We start from the raw sequence: 13,632 nt of genomic DNA, 5'->3' as shown, positions 1-13,632 counted from the left end.
CAGGATCCAATCATGGTGCTGGTGTTCCTCATGGGCGGAGCTGGGGGCTTGTCCTCGACCTCCCCATTATCAGACATCTTCAGCTAGGCTGCAGCCGGCCGCTCCTGCACAGAGACGAGAACAGAGAGGGGAGGATGATCACTGCTTTGTGTGAAAAAAGCAACCAAATCGAAGCTAACATTTTTATATTTTATAAAATATAATCATTAAAAAAAATAATAACTTTCCGTTCCAGGTCTCATTTAAAATGTTGCCTCCAATGAATTGGCTGCTTCAACCACATCCTGTATTTAAAATCAGTGCAACTGAGAAGCCGTGATTTAATTGTATTAATTAATAATACACACAGAGCAGTGGGGAGAGGACAGGAGAGGCTGTTAAAGTGTAACAACTTCAATATGTACAACAGGGTAATAATGGCAAGACCTATTGGGAACCTTTTTTCATAAAAAGAAAATTCAACTTGTGTTGTACTGCACAAAAGATATATTGGGTCAGAGGGTTAATCCATCTGATTCTGTTTGATCATATTTCTACTTTACTCTTTTTTTAAATTATATATAATTATATATATATATATATATAATATATATGTGTTTTTTTATATTGTCTTCATTTTATGCCTTTTATGTCTTATGTAAAGCACTTTAAATTGTCTCACTGTGGAAAGGTTTTCTACAAATAAACTTCTATTTTTTTTTATTTATCAATGTTATATATTGAGCAAACAATAGGAAATAGATTTTTTTTTTTCTTCTTTTGATCACAATCTCAAAGTCCAAGCCGGAGAAAGAAAGAAATACAGTTTCCATTTGCTCACTGAGGGGTCTGTTTGATCTGCAAACAACTAAACCATGGTGTGTGTGTGTGTGTGTGTGTGTGTGTGTGTGTGTGTGTGTGTGTGTGTGTGTGTGTGTGTGTGCGCGTGTCTACTGACTCTAAATGCTGTGAGAAGGAAAGGAGCAACTTTCTGATAATATACGCACACACACAAACACATGCACACAAACACACACACACACACACACACACACACACACACACACACACAGCTGAGAGGCAAAGAGGGACATTTTAATGACTGGTTTTACCACAACAACCTCACATAAATAATACAGAATTACACGGTGCAAGCTAACCTGCTAAAGTCCCACAAGGAACGAGGAGAATCTATTTGGGTCAGTGCTACACACAGTCACACACACACACACACACACACACGCACACACACACACACACACACACACACACACACCACACACACAGGATGTTGATGATTCTATTAATCCCCATAAAGTATTTGATTTTTGAAGAAACACAAAGTGCTCACAGTCTCAGTTTTCTGCAGGTGTCACCATCAGCTACAGTCTCATCATAAGGTCTACTTCCTGTTGTAACGCAGGTCTCCACTTCACACGTTCATCAATAAAGTTAACCGGCTACAATCAAAATCCATCAAGAGTCAAAACTACACTCTGCATGCTGGGATGCTAGCAGCTGGAAAGGGAGGAGGGGGACCTGGACCAGATTGCGTTGCCTTCTCGAGTGACAGACAATTGAGTTATTTGTTGGTAAGAATGTGTTTTTAAAGCATGAATGGACTCATCGTGAAGCCCTTTTATTCCATTGATTTGGACCAGACCAAACCAACCAAAGGTTTAAAAGAAAAAATAAGAGTTTACAGCAACAGGGGATCGACGCCCCACTGAGCTGATCTCTGATCAGCGGCTCCTCTGTCTGCGGGCGTCTGATAGCACCGAGCACATGTTGCTGTGCCCCCTCCCAACACATTGTTAAAGACAGTAACAGAGAAACGTGACAGCATACACAAGGAGCGAAAAATAACATAATCTGAAGCAGGTTGTTTTTTTCCCGAATAAAATCAGATTAATAAAGACAATAAAAATGGTTTCAGTGTAAGCAAAGAGGTGAACGCGGAAGATTCTGCCTCAAAAATTATTTTAAAACCAATTTCCTTTCACTTGAATTACCTCTTACCTTAGCAGAGGCAGACGGACATGTGTGCAGCGTCAAACTCCTCCACAAACAAACAAGAACAACAAAAAGAATGAAGAGAAAACTTTGAAAACACAAGGAGAGAGACTGAGAGAGTGGCGCTCCAACGGCCTTTTGAGCAAAACCCGGCCTCCCGCAGACAGTGATGTCACGACATGATGTCACAAGGTGAGTCACACGAGGAAGTGGGGAAACGCAGCGGCCGACACACACACACACACACACACACAGATATATAGATAGACAGGAACACTACAGCAATGTTGTGTTTATTGCGTCCACTGGGTGAACACACACACACACACACGCACACACACACACACGCACGCTCAGACTGTGGGGACGAGACAGCAAAGGTCTCGTATTTCAGACGCTGCTGTCAGTTTCAGCTGAGCCCTGTTATCAAACAAACCCACACACTGTCTGCTACATGACACACACACACACACACACACAGTCAACTTCTAAAAACGATCTGAGTTTCACCACAGTCGGAGGGTTTTCCCAGCAAGACAACACATCAAAGATAAAGACTGTGACCAATAAATCAGCTGATGTAAATGTATTGCAGGTGTATCACTGATCAACTACAGTCTGTGTCGCCCAGACGACAACCGGGTCCTAAAAAGTGAAGCCAATGCAAAGTGTCTTAAACCTGCATTCTGTCTACTGGCCAGCAGGGGGTGACTCCTCTAGTTGTATATAAGTCTATATAAATGACTCTACTTCTCTCTTCATGATCTTGATCTTAATCTCTTGATCTTCCCTCAGTAAACATTGTAAACATGAGTTTATGGTCTTAATCTCTAGTTTTCTTCAATACAGCATAATGTTCATTTAGTAAATGATTGCCCATGGGGTATACTTTAGGGCGGGGCTACAAGGTGATTACGCCGACTCCTCCGCAGTCCAAATATGGTGACCGGTTGCAAAAAGGCCATCTCTGATCAACTGCAGAGAGGCCAATAAAACAGCGTCTTTGTTTGCTGTGTGCAGAGACAGACAAGAGACACCTCTCTCATCACACACAGTATACTCAGTGGAGTGTTGATGACTGTGTGTGTGTGACTGATGAGAAATATCGTATATGATATCTAGAAACACACACACACACACACACACACACACACAATGATTATTACAGCGCCTCTCAGTGAGTCACAAATTGTCAGCGCCATCGTGACCGACACATCCATTTCTCTGGTTGACAACTTTATCACTTTTCATCTCCTCCTCTCCTTTTTTCTCATCTTTTAAACCTTGGCTTTTTGCCTCATCCATCTCTCAGTTTCTCTCACCCTGCCTCTCCTCTGCTCCCCATCATAGTGAATCATGTCCGACCAGTTTCTCTGACCCAGCCGACATCATCATAGAAAAGGGCGAATGTGTTTTTATATGGAGCAGACCCAGAGCATCACCGGCCCGCCGTCGCCTTTACGTCCACCCGATGAAGGCCTCCGCCGACTCCAGAGGGAAGAAAAGCGGTCTCAATTACGCTGTTGAATGTCTGCTGGCTAAGAGACACGCAGCACTGACTTCAGGTGTATCACAGTGTGAGGTCAATGTGCTCCATTGTCGGCTGAGGTGTGAAAACACTCAGGGGAAGGAGGGATTGTGCCTGGACCGTACCTGACGTGTTTTAGCCTGCAACTCAACGGGATTCTCTGGATGCGCAAAATTAACTTTTAAATTGAAAAATATCTTGTGTGTGTAATTCATGGCACTTCTACTGACTAAGAAATAAGCAAATGTACCTGTAGTCCACAACTCTAAGAAACACGGCGGCCAGTATATAGAAGAATGAGTGTGTTCTTTTAGTGAGTCCATAAGTCACATGATCATTATAAAAACACACACGAGGCCGTGAGCCAATCAGTAGGAAACAGTACCCGTTATCTCCAGCGCTCTCCATTTTTATTTCAAATGCAACATAACTCAATAAAACAGAGATAGCACGTTTAAAATGCACATCTAACAACCACACACACACACACACACACACACACACACACACACACACAAAGAGAAAGTTGCTTTGTAACAGCAGCACTTCCTGGAAACGCCATGTCAGCTTCTGCAGCCACGTTTACTGGAAGAAACACACACACACACACACACACACATCACACACACACTGAAACACACACATAAGTGCATGTCATTGAGTTTTAAAAACACAGCAGAGTTTTCCCTCTCTCCTCCTGCACTGGAGCTCTTTATTTAAACCCACCGTGTTCCCTGCATTGGTTCAGAATTACACCCAGTAAGCGGTGGACAGTGTGCTTGTTTAGGTTTTGATCATGCATAAAGAAGGCGTGTGTTGATATGAAAGCTATATATAAATAAAGCTACCACTGAGCCATTTCATGTGAATGAAGGTTTTTTACCAAAATGCTCACGCTTCATTTGAGTTCCCTTTTGGTACACGGTGTAAATGTCTAGGGCTTTTATTTTGAAATGTAGGAACGAAAAGAGTGGACGAATGTCTTCAGGTTTTGGACGGTTAGTGAGAAAAGATATATATATTTTTTTTAAGAGATCACTTTGGGACATTTTAACTAAGAGAATGATTGATAATTGCCATATTCAAAGTCGCAGGTTCCGCCCATGTCGTTGCCTAGAAGCGCTCAGTATCTCTGGGCACGGAGAGGCCACAGAGCCCCTGCCTGCTCCTGGAGCTGCTGCTGTTCCAACACACTCGATCATGGGCATAAACAATCTCAGCGTGTGTGTGTTTGTGGCAATAAATAAGAGACATAAACAGGAAGAGACAAAGAGACAGAGGCGTCGCTGAAAGAAAAAAACACACAACAACAGAACAAAAGAGGACGAAAGACGAGCCGTCTACTGCCTCCGAGTTCTTCTGAGCACGGGGGAAACCTCAGGAACAGCAGCGCGAGCTAAAGACGTGGACAGCGAGACGGAGACAAAGAAATCCACGTCGTCAGTCATGGTGGAGAGACAGAGCCCGAGGCCCAGACTTCAAATGTATATTTTTACATATTTTACAGAGCAGACAGCATCTTTATATATGGATATGTGCAAATCCCAACATGAGCACGAAACCTCACACAGAATCTATTCTCAGTCTGCGTACACACACACACACACGCACGCACACACACACACACACACACACACATTTGGGCCTTTGAAGTTTCAACCTCAGGAGAGTCCCTGGTTTCCACATCACACACCGTTCTTATTCAACACGTTTAATCATTCAGCCTGAATAAGACTATTCTTCATTCTACTTGGTTCATATGTTCATTTTGTACCATAACTTTTGACTCAATGTAGCATCCTGCTGCCACAAACACTCACGAGAGGAAGAAATGTGGATTAGTCCGCCGCTGAAAGTAGTCCCCCTATTTCTGCTATGTTGCTGAAATTTGTGATAACGTTTTAAAGATTTAAAACGTATGAACCAATGGGCTTGGAGCTACAGGGCAGGGCAATATATCGAGATATGAGAGTAAGCGTTTGTCCGTTACTGTTTCTAAAGGCTGCATTACAGTTAAGTGATGCAATCTTCTGAACTTCTAGACTGTTATATTATACCAAAGATGATTATCTATCAAAAACCGTGTTGTGGAACTATTTTGTAAAAGCACTAATAGTCAACCAATGTCGTCACAATACCGATATCGAGGTATTTGCTCAAAGATATTGTGATATGTTTATTTCTTGTCACGTCGCTCCAGGCCGAGACAGGAAGTCAGACGGCACTTTGGAGACGGACGCACACTTTGCATGGGATTTGTCAACAATAAGACCGGAATAAAATAACACCATCCTTCTGCTTTAAGACACACATGGAATAACCAAACGGAAACATGTACTAGGATTGCACACACACACACACACACACACACACACACACACACACACACACACACACACACCCTTTCATCAATTATCATTTCCATCTGAGAGGCAGAGTAAGGCAGTTCTGCACAAACCATGTCAGTCTTGTGTCAGCTGGCAATGAGTGTGTGTGTGTGTGTGTGTGTGTGTGTGTGTGTGTGTGTGTGTGTGTGTGTGTGTGTGTGTGTGTGTGTGTGTGTGTGTGTGTGTGTGTGTGCGCGTGTGCGCGTGTGTGGTAGAGAGACAGATGGTCATTTTGAAGAGGAGGACGTGGCCAAACATATAATAAACGATAAGTGAGGAAAAAGCGAAAGAGAAAGAGGAGGAGGAGGAGGGAGGTGGTGGTTTTCTTCTGCATTAACAAAGGACACGACGAGCCTGGTTGGGTTTGGGAGAGAAACACACACACACACACACACATATATACACACACATGTATATATATATATATATATATGTGTATATATATATATATATATATATATATATATATATATATATACACACACACACATGTAGATATATATATATATATATATATATATACATATATATATATATATATATATATATATATACACATATACATATATAAACTTCAGTAGATCAGCTGGAGGTGTTCAGTGTCGTGACAGGAGGAACGTCAGCTGCAGAGGTGAAAGGGCATAATCTATACAGATGTCAAAATCTCTCATTCTACCCACAATCCTTTGTGTTTCAGGGTTGCTCCCCGTTAACTTGGCACACATTGCTCCGAACCTGCAGTTCTCTTGTACGCAAAACATTAAAACTTTCAAGCGATCTTTGGTCGTTATTTGGTGCCTGAATCATATTGTTGTTGTTTTTTAGAGCTGAAACAATTAGTCAGATGGTCGAATGATCGATGAGCAAAAACACTCCATTTGCAGCTTCTCAATTGTGAGGATGTGCTGCCTTCATAAGATAAGAAAAGCATAAGAAGGTAGAGCACTGCACTTCGTGGTATGACCCTCTGTTGGAGAATGATAATAAACGATCCCTGAACAACATAGCATATTGTTTGCAATCTTTTAATGCCCCAACTATCGCAACGGCCTTCACCTGAACATTACCACGCCTTTATAGATAAATAGTGCGCCATAAAACTACAACACAGGTCAGAAATGTATTCACACCACCTGGAACTCTGTCGTAGGAAAGTGGATTTTGGTATTCTGGTTGCTGTCGTGACATAACTGTGTGTAATCACACGGGGCCCGTCTGTGTGTCTGCAGCTCATTGATTATGCAGGTTATTGTAAGCAAGCAGGCGTCCCGTCCCAGAACCCCTGAGCCGCACACATACGACCATCTGTCCTCCGCATATTGTCTTCAGGGACCAACTGAGGGTGTGTGTGTGTGTCAGGGGATGTGTGCTGGTTTAAAAGAAAAATAATAGCTAATAAATGTGGTACACTACCTGATTTCTCCGTGTCATTCACATTTCACTCAGCTGAAGCTGCACACTAAAACGCTGATGATTGGAATAATCCGTCACACTGAGCAACGAAGGGTAAGAGCATGGCGGACTGTAAACTTTCACTTTCGCAACTTTTTGTATCAAAATTCACAAAACTACAAAACTGTGACACATAAGACTGTAAATAGGAAGTGGAGGTTGTCGCTGTGACATCGCCCATTGTAGTTTGTGGACTACATTTGACATTTTGGAAGAAGTTACCATATTTGGAATGCGGAGGAGTGACGCCATGTTGAGACGTTGTATTCGGCCATGGTAGCAACCTGTCAATCACAAGGTAGCCCCGCCCTGAAGCATACTCTGCTTTATGGTCCTGCTGGTCAGAACACAGGATGTAAGTTTAAGACACTTCCACATCGGCTTCACGCTTCAGAAGCTCTTCAGAGACGAGGGCACACGACTATTTTCAGGGTTAGGGTTAAAAAGGTGCTGGCGGAAAAAGTATCATTAGCCAGAGCTAGCAAAATGCCCGCAAATTGTTTTCCAGTTATGACTGACTGTTTTTTAAAAGCGCTATACAAAATAAAAATGTATGATTAAATAATAGAACAAAGTTATATTTCAAATCACATGTATTTGTTCATATTGCACAAAGGGTTGGACCTGAGCCAGGCCAGACAACAATTGTAGCAATCATATCACATCCATGGAAAATCAGTAATATACAGTTGTTGAATAATAATAATATATATTTGGGTATTGATCGGTACTCGGCATCCGGCAATATGCAAGATCGGGTATTGGAATTGGTATCGGGAAGGAAAAAAAGGGTATGGGTACATCTCAACCAGATATTATAGTCTGGACTAAAGTGGGGCAGGATTTAAGACCAGCAAATAGTGGTCTAAACATCTCTAAAGTGGGAAAGATCCGGTCAGACTAAAATCTGAGGGCGAGAAGAAGGTCAGTGATGGAGAAACATCTGAATCCAGAAAACGGACTGCGAGGAGCCACTAGTCCTTCCAAAACTCTGGAGGTCGACTTACTAGATAGGACGTGTGATACGATGGGTTCACTGGTCTACCGGGCAAACCGGGTCCCGATTATGATCCCAACTGCGCTCGCTGTCAAACACAGCCAGCATCACTGCCTCGGGCACTTTACCCCACTTTAAGTCCGTTTTGGGAACGCTTTCATGCACCGAGCAAGTTATGCACATCAGTAACATCGAGAACAGAGTCTTTGGGCTGACCCTGACACGCGTCTATAGATCCATGAAACCCTTCGCCCTGCCATCCACGATCTGATGCTCCTTCTCTCCTCAGCTCACACAGATAAAAGCCTGAACCAAAGGTATTAAAAGAGAAAATTCAACTTGGATGAAAATGTGTGCCGGGGTTCATGGAGCAGTATGATAGATTAAAAAGGTTGAAGAGATTAGTTCATTAAATCGATCAAAATAAAATAAACAACAATTTTGAGCAATCAAATTATATGCGCGATATTTTTAAAACAATCATAGACATGTGATAATATCATGTAAATCATTTTATATGTACCATCACCGACTCTGTCTCCGCCTCCTTACATTCTTATTTAGTGTAAATCACAGACGATACACACAGTAATTATATTATATTGTATTGTATTGGGACTGAATAGGTCAGATCGGTAAATCTCTAGTTAATCGTCTTTAAATAATATTTTAAGGGAACCTGGCCTTTCCTGTGACAGCTCAGAGCGTGTGTTGGTGTCTAAAGATCGATAGCATAAAATAATCAGCAACAACATGGACTCCAGAGAGGCTTCCTGCATGCCCCAACACACACATACAAAACTAGATCCAATAAAGAGCACATACACACACGCACACACAGAGCTCTATATAATCAATACCGACATGGACTGCAAGGTCACATTAAGACCCCCAACGGAGAGACCTGATGTTTTTAGCTCTATTCTGCCCTTTAGACCACGCACACATGCACACACATAAACACACACACACAACTCTGTTTGTTGCTCATATTTAAAAAAAAATAAAAAAAATAAAACTTCTACTATATCACGACGCACACAAAAAAGTGGAGCAGGAAACTCAACCTTAAAGTGGGTAGATTCACTCCACCACACTAGCTGCTACATTTAAAATACTTTTGACAAAACAGAGCAATATGATATACTTACCTCCATGTCCTCCTCACCATAACCTCCTGTTAGCGGAGCATGCCAAGAGCAAGTCAAACCCACCAATAGAAACTCCTCGCTCATTCAGCAGCGTATGCCCCCGCCCACGACGTCCAAACTCAATTTGTAGTTGTTTTTTTTTTTTTTAGAGCAACGGTTTTTATTTTGAGCGCAACGGTTTTTATTTTGTAGCAACAAATTTTAGTTTCATAAGGAAAAAAACTAATTTACGAACAAACGAGAAATTTGCTCTCAAAACATTTGCTTATGTAATAAAGACACATATCTACCTTCATAGAAGGCCAGAGCGATACGGAAATCCTTAAATGATTAATCAACTAAGCCCGGCTGACACGTCAGCAGAATCATTGGTTCAGCGTTGACAGGCGGTGGCCTGTGATTAATTGGCGGCCCGAAGTCGTCCGGATTGGTTTTACGGGAAGCAGAGGTAGCTGGAGATTACCAGGACAGAGGGAATGAAGGTTGGACATATGGATTGGAAGTGGGCAGAACTAAAGCACAGCAAATAAGTGAAACAGAAGAAGTGCAAAGTTGGGATCACGACAATCCAAAATGTATTTACCTATATGGTGATTTAATATATATCTGATACTTTGAAATAACATTCATAGCCTAGATTAAAAAAGATTTTTAAAAAACAACAAAAGAAGATGACACAAATTGAGATGGGTGTGAGGCGTTTGGCGCAATCCCAGGGTGCATTGCAAAGCCTTGAGTGGCAAGCCCATCTTCTAATGATGTTAATAGGTTTAACACACACACACACACACACACACACACACACACACACACACACGGCAGTTAGAAAAGCAGAATGTAAGTCGTAAACATGATGGATGCAACACACACTGCAGTGGAGATAAATGAGTGGAGGCATCAAATAGCTGACAGAAGATTCTTACATGATTATTACAAAGCTGAACGTGTTTTCTCGAAACACCGTAAAGGTTGAGAAGGAGGATGTCAAATGTCTTCTCTTTGGTCCCTTGGAAGCTCCCGTACTCAGCAACTCACAGTTCCACAGGCCAATATTACAATGCAGTCAAAGGCTTACGCTACATTCATATGCAAGAAATAGAGCCAATGCGGAAGTGCCAGAAGCTGCAGTTCAAAAAGTGGCCACTTGAGGCTGGCTCAAAAAAGTGAGTCAATCCCCATAGACCTCCATGTTAACGCGGCCATCTTTACAGGACAAATTGCATACACTGTAATAAGTGGACATAGTCATGGTGACGTCAACCGTCGGTTTATGGACTCAAGTGCAGCAATTTCGCAGTCGCCATCTTGAATTACAGCAGCTGCCATGTTGTTTTTTTGCAGCCATTATACAGAAGTGACCATATTTGGAATGCGGAGGAGTGACGTAGAGACACCGTATATGGATCTGGTAGCGGCAACGAGCTGTTAATCACAGTAAGCCCGCCCTAAAACATACTCTTGTATTCCAAGATGACTACGTCCACTTGTAAACAGTCTATGGCTCTATGACGATGAGCAGACCACGGGGTTGATATTAGCCAGCTAGCAAAACAGTGGCATATAGCCATGCCTTCTTAGCCTAGCTCGTAGCCTTTGCTAGCATGGTAGCTTTGTGCTAGGTGGGCATGTTTCAGTAAACAGACTTTGCTTCAAATTTTTGGATGAGCCTGTGTCATCACAACCGGAGCCTCATGCTCTGAAGGAGACTACGTCCATGCTTTTATTTAGTCTTCATACAGATGTTTCCTCAAAGAAAAATGCAAAGAATCAGAGATAATAAAAGAAACAAGTGATTCGCAAAAATACATTTATTCTCCGTTTCTTTCAATTAATTTGTCATCTCTCCCTTGCCACGCCGTTTAATCCGTCCGGAAAGTGTTCTACTTGCAGCTATTTATCGTGGATGAAGGATACGGTTTGTTTGTTTTATTTAAAAGATGAATCTGTCTGTTCTGAGTTACCCCACAACAAGTGAGCACAAACAGATGAGCGAGACAAAAAAACAGGTCGGAGTAAAAGAGGGAGTAAGTGGAACAGCGAGAGCCGTGCTGAAAGAACTCAAAGTAAGAAGACAGAGAGAAAGAGACAGAGGGAGGGAGAGGGGGCACGAGGGGGCCAGAAGAGAATGAAAGAGCGAGGGATCAAAGAATAGAAAGAAAGCTGAGTAGCAACATGAGTCCACTGGAATTTAGAGCGTTTCAGTCTCTCTCTCTCTCTCTCTCTCTCTCTCTCTCTCTCTCTCTCTCTCTCTCTCTCTCTCTCTCTCTCTCTCTCTCTATCCTGAAGAGGTTTGTGTTTTTCAACAAAACAAGAATTATTTTATTTTAAATGTTCTGATATTTTTTCATTATTTCAATAAAAGCTTTATTAATTTTTTAAAATAAGCCAAAGGCACCTGGCAGCCGGTGCCCAGTCACGTTAGGAGACATTTAGTAGAAGTTTTACTGGATTACATTTCATTTGAACACATCATAACGTTATAATTTGCCCAATACTCCTTTTTACTAAATAGAACTTAAACGCATCGTAATGTAACGAAATGCAAACTGTTAGCCGTTAGCTCCGTTATTTAGCCAAGCAGGACTGAGCTGCTAACAGCTAACGGTACTAGCCCTCCATGCACACACACACACACATACACACACACACACACACACACGTTTGTTGTTCACAATGTAGCATGGTCAGGAACATTTCATGTGTGTGTGTGTGTGTGTGTGTATATCATCCCTTGTATTCAGGGCTTGGCTAAGATCAACCTAGCTTTCTAAGAATCACATCACACACACATACACACACACACACACTACAACTTTATCAGTTTCCCCATATTTCCCATATACCATATTCAGATAGGGCGTACAATAAATCCAACGTGATCCAAAATGCAGTGGACCTGAACAGGACCAGAGAGAAGCAGAGCATCATCCCCAGCAGCAGCACGATGGAGAGCAGAAACACCTCTTATTTTTCATGCCTTTCAAAGCTCACAGCTTACTTCACACTTTCACACACGCTGCCAGCACACACATCCTTTGGTTTCCGTAAGGCAGTATATGGCCCAGGATGCCTAACGTATACCTCTAGCTGTCTGGGTGGGGGCAATATGTTTACTAGCCGATTACTTGAAAGGATCCGTATTATGCTAAATTTTAAGTTTTGATTGCATGAATATATTCATGATGGGTAGGGCAGGGTAGGGATGCCACCTCCCAACATGTGACCAACAAGCAGAACATCAATGTGCAGAAATGCTCAGTTTTCTACTGTTTGTCGAGCAGCCGTCCGTCCTCTGCAGTGACGTTAGTGATGTCATACGGAGTTTGATTAGAAGAAGATAATCAATGGAAGCTAATCACTGAGATAATTGTTTAGCTGTGAATGTGTTTTAAAGATTTTTGAACATCTTTTATTGCTGCTCAAGAAAGACTATTTGTTTACATACAAGAATAATATAGAAATGTGGATTATTTTCTTAATTAGCTGTCTTTTTTTCTCACAAAGTAATCAAAATGAACCAATGAGAGTATCGATAAGGAACCAAACAGATTAGAGTATCGATAAGAGCACTAGTATCAATAAAATCCTAACAATCCCCATCCCTACTGACGGGTAATACAATCAGATTTTGGAGGGGAGGTTAGTTTCTTTCTTTCACGATCATCATCTTTACCTAATTGAATCAAACTCAGAAAATGTACTAAAATAAATAACCGTGGAAAGATTTCATCCCGTCACCTTTCTTTTGTAGACCATACACTGCGAATACTCACACAATGTGGCTATATTTCCAACACACCCACACAGTGATGCAGTACATAAAAGATACATGGCTCCAAGTCCCTGTTCTCATGAGCACAGTAAACCACACGCACACGCACACGCACACACACACGCACATGCACACGCACTCACACGCACACGCACACACACACACACAGGTGTGCTTGAAGGGGGGAAGGGGAGGGTCTCCATCCCTGATCTAGTCAGACTCCGCCCCGCCCTGTAGCCCCCATTACTATGGCAACCCCATAAATAATGGAGGCCGCGTTGCATGCTGAGAGCCGCCGGGCCACAATCCCATTACAGCCGACTTACATAATGAGAAACACTGAGGTTTCCCTC

At 42.2% G+C, this 13,632-nt stretch overlaps 1 protein-coding gene across 4 annotated transcripts in view; it reads right to left on the bottom strand.

Annotated features, from left to right (window-relative positions):
• pak1 (p21 protein (Cdc42/Rac)-activated kinase 1) overlaps positions 1-13,632 on the bottom strand; it is a 41,051-nt gene that overhangs the window by 15,086 nt on the left and 12,333 nt on the right. For 3 of the 4 annotated variants that reach the window (XM_034528847.1, XM_034528846.1, XM_034528848.1), the window contains one exon: positions 1-104. This exon is cut by the window's left edge and continues 116 nt beyond it. In XM_034528847.1, the coding sequence (XP_034384738.1) occupies positions 1-77 (77 nt within the window). In that variant the 5' untranslated portion in view covers positions 78-104. Of the gene's footprint in view, positions 105-1,998; positions 2,113-13,632 lie in introns of those variants that run through there. The other variant, XM_034528845.1, reaches the window with a different exon arrangement.

The sequence above is a fragment of the Cyclopterus lumpus genome, chromosome 25 (genome assembly GCF_009769545.1).
Source record: "Cyclopterus lumpus isolate fCycLum1 chromosome 25, fCycLum1.pri, whole genome shotgun sequence".
In the NCBI taxonomy this organism is placed as follows: Eukaryota; Metazoa; Chordata; class Actinopteri; order Perciformes; family Cyclopteridae; genus Cyclopterus; species Cyclopterus lumpus.
Note: the sequence above shows the minus strand (reverse complement) of the source record. Positions and strands in the feature narration are given on the sequence as shown.